This window comes from Aplysia californica, unplaced genomic scaffold, assembly GCF_000002075.1.
Source record: "Aplysia californica isolate F4 #8 unplaced genomic scaffold, AplCal3.0 scaffold00001, whole genome shotgun sequence".
NCBI classification, from domain to species: Eukaryota; Metazoa; Mollusca; class Gastropoda; order Aplysiida; family Aplysiidae; genus Aplysia; species Aplysia californica.
This window is the reverse complement of record NW_004797271.1, coordinates 5,199,934-5,205,936: the sequence shown is the minus strand read 5'-3', so window position 1 is coordinate 5,205,936 and position 6,003 is coordinate 5,199,934. Positions and strand designations below refer to the sequence as shown.

The following is a 6,003-nucleotide window of genomic DNA, read 5'->3' as shown; positions in this document are numbered from 1 at the left end:
AAAGAGATCTTCGTTCTAGAAGTATTCTAAAATGAGAAGAATACAACCCCAGGGTTACAAAATGACCCCAGGGCGTACGGATAGGGTTAAGCAAAGAAAGTGCTTTATTTTCTATTTTCTTTTTATTTGAACAGTCGGATGTCTGAAAGGCACTGCAGCTGACATCTTGCTTTCTGAGTCTTTTTCTGTCCAGTACATATTCTGTATGACCTTATGCAATTGCGAGCGCCGTAAAACCCTCTACTATTAAAACCCCCCCAAAAAACTATGTGGGTGAAAAGGTATTAATAGACCTCCTTTTTGCCTTTTGTCTGTTGGCTTCTGTCATTCTGCCTCTTTTCCAAGAGCCAAATAAAAAATAAGGCACCTGCATTCCTGGCTCGTCACATATTTCTGTTGGATGCTGTAAGAAAACTTAAATTACCCTGATCGTCTCTCGCCACATATTTTTCATTTTTGTTTACTTTGAGTAAATAAAAAAGCAGAAAATAAATATGACACTTCTGCTCATCAATGGTGTCGGGAAAGAGAGACAGGCCGGACCATCTCACAGTAGATCTCATTTTATACTAGAGCCTGAAAACTGTTTAATTAAACTCGCAAAGACAGCTTCAACTCAAATTGTGCTACTGCTAGTTGGTTTTCCCACCATTTATTGAGATGATGTGCTTGACTTTGCCATTCAACTTAGCTTTTGAAAAAGCAAGCTATCAAATACAATCCTAATATTTTCAAATGCCACACTGTAACTTCAAATGCCATATTGTAGGAAAAAAAAGCCACTTTGTACCTTCTAATGCACACAAGGCAACTTTTTATTATGATGTCATGTGCACGCGTTTTTATATTTCAAACGTGACACGGTTTTACAGTTCAAATATCACATTGCAATTTCAGTTATTCTCTAAACCCTTGTTTAACCATAACGCATTTTCCACAATTGTGCCCGCATCAGAGACATTTAAGCATCTGATTTCTTTTCGAAAAAGTGCCTATGGTTGACTTAAATTTTTCCATTTTATTTATTTTATTGCACGCTGCCAAGTTGTTCCTTTAACTTTAAATAAGGACTTCCATATTCGGCAAAAGTGCTCTTCTTGTACTCAAACAAATATTTGTCTATTTTTCCTCAGGTCTATTTTGAAGATGTCTTCGGCACACAGCACTGACAGCTTAGAGCCTGTGGACACAGAGGCTGAAGTCATCACCACATATCCCAGGCTGGTTGAATTTGAGGAAACTTTTCGAGATCCTGAGGATGAAGCCTCTCTGTTTAGTAGAATTCCTCTTGTGGTGAAGGGGTACTTCTCTGGATGGGATGTGAAACAATCCCTCAATGGATTTTTCCCCATTATCAAAACTGTTCGAAAGTACAAAGTGAAAGAAGACCTCCCCAATGATGTGATTGCAGGAATTACTTCAGGAGTAATGATGATACCTCAGGGTATGGCCTTTGCGGCTCTGTCCACTTTGCCACCAATTGTGGGTCTGTACATCTCATTCTTCGCGTCGATAACTTATTTCTTCATGGGCACTGGGCATCAGTTATCCTGGAGCTGCATTGCAATCTTAAGTCTCATGACTGCGACGATCCTTGACAAATACGATTCTTCTGTGGCTGGTGAGCTATCATTGGTTTGTTTGAACGGAACTTTGAATGGGCAAAGTGTTCCTGACTCTTTAGGCAGCTTACCAGAAGCAAGCACTGTCGCAAACACTATAGCGGACACTACATCATCAAGTTTAGTGACTGATTACGTAGTCTTACAAAATACAACCCACTCTGGTAGTAGCAAGACAGCAGAAGAAATGGCAGCTATAGTTGCCAAGAGGATGGAAGTTGCTAGTGGAGTAAGTATTGCAGCTGGTTTGATTTTGATGCTAGCATCTCGTGTCGGTTTGTCAAAAATTACACACTTGATGTCAAACTCTCTTATCAATGGTTTTGCAGTTGGTATTTCTTTCCACGTTGTGACTAGTCAGTTGGAAGGTTTACTAGGTTTGTCCATTGCAAAATACACAGGCTTTGCAAAAATAGTAAAGATATGGATAGACATTTTGAAAAAACTTCCTGAGACCAACATTGCAACTTTAATAATCTCAATCATATGCATTCTTGTGATTTATCTGGTGAAGCGATGTATAAATGAGAGATTCAAGAAGCGTATGAGGATTTCTGTTCCTGTAGAACTCTTCGTTGTTATAGTTGCTACACTTATATCCACATTTGCGAATCTGAACGAGACTTATGATGTCTCTGTGGTGGAGGATGTGCCCATTGGAGTGCCAGCCCCGAAGTTTCCAGACCTTACCTTAGTCACAGACTACATCGGAGATGGAATTGTCATTATCATAGTATCGTACGCGCAAACTCTAGCCATGGCAAAAACTATGGGATTAAAGAACAAGTATGAAGTGGATGCTAATCAGGAAATGCTGGCATGTGGCGCCTGTTCTGTGGTGTGTGGACTTTTCTCTGGCTACATTACAGGTGCTTCCATCTCTCTGACCATAGTTCAGGACGGGGCGGGTGGCCGGACCCAGATCGCTTCCCTTTTCGCTGCTGGACTTGTGCTCCTTGTGATCATGGTTATTGGACCATACTTCTACTATCTCCCAATGTGTGTGTTGTCTTCTATTATTGTTGTCAACATGAGAACTATGTTTTTTACTTTCTTAGTCATCCCTGATGAGTGGAGAAAGTCAAGGTATGATTGTGCTGTATGGATCTTTACGTGTGTGGCTACGATTGTGTTGAATGCTGGCATGGGTCTTTTGGCTGGGGTCGTCTTCTCTCTCTGCCTTGTAGTCTTGAGGTCAATGATAACCCCTGTTGTGGAAGCCGGGCAGATTCAGACCGGAGCCTTTAAAGTTGAACTACGTTCTCTTAGTAAATATTCTTCAGCTACGAAGCTTCAGAATGTAAAAGTTCTAAAAATCAAAACTCCATTGTATTTTGTCAATGCCGACATCTTTACCTCAAATGTTTTTCAGAAGACTGGCGTAGATCCCATTGTCTTAAAGAAAAAGATTAGAGAAGCTCAAAAAGAGGTGGAGATTGGAAATAAGGACACGGAACATATGAATGGTACCATGCTAGGAACGGGTCCGGAAGACACAAAGGTCATTGTTCTGGATGCTTCAGAGGTGGCTTTTATAGACTTGATGGGAGTGAAGGCTCTTCAGTTTCTCATCTCAGAATTTGAATCTGTTGACAAAGAGGTTCTCATAACATCCGCTCCTGAGAGCATTTTGCCAATGCTTCATTCTACAGGATTCTGGGCTAAGAATGGAGATCGTCTTTTTCTGTCTATCGAGGCTGCGTTAGCGTCCATAGTGACTGCTGTGGCAACTAAGAAAACGTCGAAAAAGAACGAAACCATTTAAAAATCAGGAATCATCTTCATACAAAATGTAGTTGGGTTTCCTGAAAAAGGTCAAGTTTTTATTTTTCACATCCATATAGCTCATTGTTACAACAAAGACATAGTTTACCTCTTTAGATGCCCTACCTTTGGTTCCTTTTTGGTGTGAGCTTTCGTGAGTTTGGCCTCAATTGTTTTCCATTTTTTCTTTTATCGTTTGCAATGTGTTTACGAGTTTGATATTTCGGCAAGGGCCTTGTAAGAAAATAAATACGTATGTGATTGTGTTTTTAGTTTTTAAAAAGTCTATGTTCATATAATAGATCTATGTCTTTTGTTGTTTTTTCAAATTTTTCCTTTGTGTATAGGTGCTACATATAGCACAGATGAAACTGTACATCAAAATGTTACTGTTCTCGACGTTGGAAGCGTTGATAAAAGGTTTGAATACAAGCTGACTTTTGTTACATTATATTTTGCACTCGATTGAAGGATGACTGTTCTCAGGAAATATATCGCCCACAGCCTGGGTGGTTGAATAAAACTCAGGATTTTCCCAATTATCCATGCTTATTTAAGAATGCTTTTGTTATTCTTCATAAATACATAACTTCAACCTCACGCCTGATTGTTAGATCTTTTCCTCAATTCGTTTCCACCAGGAGGACCGAAGTGACGATGAAAAAAAATTGAACATGTGCGGAGCTTAGGCTGTGTGTGTGTGTGTGTGTGTGTGTGTGTGTGTGTGTGTGTGTGTGTGTGTGTGTGTGTGTGTGCGCTTGTGTGTGTGTGTGTGTATGTGTGTGTGTGTGTGTGTGTGTGTGTGAGAGAGAGAGAGAGAGAGAGAGAGAGAGAGAGAGAGAGAGAGAGAGAGAGAGAGGGGGGGGGGTGGGAGGGGGGGTTAGTGAAAATGGCCCGTGTTCAAAGAAAGTCAAAACAAGGAGAAACATTAACACTGTGGGAGAAGCACCCGTGTTTAATTTAAAATGTATTGAATAGAATCCAGCTAACAAAGAAAGCATTCCCTTCCACACACCTATTTCTTAATTACTTGCGCCACTGAATACGTTACAATTCGTCAATGGATTCTTAAAGTGCTTCTTTCCTTATAACTCAATGAAGTGAGTTCTTACCCTTTTAGTTTGTCTTTGGTCTTTGTTCTTTTGGCAGTGCCAGCCTTGTGCTTTGATCATCACATCGATGACCAAAAGATAATCATTGTGCCAGGTTAAGCTTTTTGGCCTGAAGAAAGGGGCTTCACACAATTATGCTCACTTCACTCCTGTGTTCCAATCTAATCAAATCCGTTCCTCAGAGGGATACATCTTATGAAGAGCAACGTACTATCCATTGGAGGGGAAAAAGGGGGAGGAGGCGGATCATCTGTTCCCTTTCATATCTAAGAAACCGAGATAAGCTCTTGTTTAATGTCTTCAACGTCCTGACGTGGCTGTGAACTCTATTTGAATTGGCTTTTTTCAACCATTTTGGTGGTGATACTAATTTTAAAATTTGTCTTCGGTTCTTACTATTCAGCTGAAATCAGCTAAAAAACTAAATATAAAACTAAACAGTCCTCAAATTTATTATTAGGTAAATCTCCGTTATTATGGATTTTGGTATTTGTACAGCTTGCACATGTACTGGCTGAAACAGGAAATGGCAGCCTATTTGTTTTTATGTACAAGATTTTTTCCTTCTCTAAATAAGAAAAACGAAATAAAACCATAGACACCATCAGTATTCTATTCATTTTTTAAAGTCAACCCAGATCATCTGTTTGGACACTAGTCCTTATGATACGGATTGTTTGATGTCTGTCTGATTAGTTTTTATTGTAATGTTTTTTTGTGTCCAAAAATTCTTTCCCTTTCCCTTTCAAGAAATGACATTTTTAAATACAACTTGATGTTATAAAAATTTTGTTTTTATAAAGACCAGAGGTTACGGAAGTAGTGCGTTCGTGTTATCTCTTTAACTTTCACGCGTTTACGTGTGGTGGAAATTGTTGTATTCATTTGAACTTGCAGTAGCATAAAAATATTGTACCGGTAAGCTACGTCCAACAACAGACAAAAAACGGAATGTATACGGACGCGGATACGACAAAAACAAAATTCTACGAAACAAATTACCATTAAAATTGTATTTTTATTTGTGCCTGTGGCTCAGTCCAAGATGTATTTTGTACTTTAACCAGAAGCAAACTATGTTATAATTTTAGAAGTTCAGACACTTTTTCTGTTCAGACTTCTTTTTTTTGTATGGCACCACTTCCACGGTGACAGTAGGCCTGTATTCTCCGACATGCCAATCCTTGAACTTTCAACAAGTTGTTCTTGTTTGTTCAGTAATGACTTGCTTTCTTTTTTGCTATTAGGATACACCATGACGTAAACTAGGTCAATGCTATGAATTACGTTACTGACATGCTCTCTGGTACTCTAAGGTTAAAAATTCAAAAGGCACATCATGAACCAACCTTCCGTAAATGCAGTCAAAGTACAAAAAAATATCGGTTAGATAAAAAGCATAACCTGTCCGTCTGGTGGGCTAGACTAATTTGGCACGCGTGTCGAGCCAGGTGGAAAGGTAACTAATTGATTTTGCGACAGCATTACTCCTCCCCCCCCCTCTC

General features: G+C 39.3%; 1 protein-coding gene across 1 annotated transcript; it reads left to right on the top strand.

The window, feature by feature from the left end:
- Positions 1-1,025: 1,025 nt before the first annotated feature.
- On the top strand, positions 1,026-4,087 carry LOC101852887 (sulfate transporter). Its single transcript, XM_005088895.3, has one exon. It carries the CDS (start codon positions 1,147-1,149, stop codon positions 3,385-3,387), a length of 2,241 nt encoding a protein of 746 aa, XP_005088952.1. The 5' UTR covers positions 1,026-1,146; the 3' UTR covers positions 3,388-4,087.
- The last annotated feature ends 1,916 nt before the right edge of the window (positions 4,088-6,003 follow it).

What these genes read in the sequence shown, in the direction of transcription:
- LOC101852887 (XM_005088895.3), top strand. Translation starts at nt 1,147, where the DNA reads ATGTCTTCGGCACACAGCACTGACAGCTTAGAGCCTGTGGACACAGAG.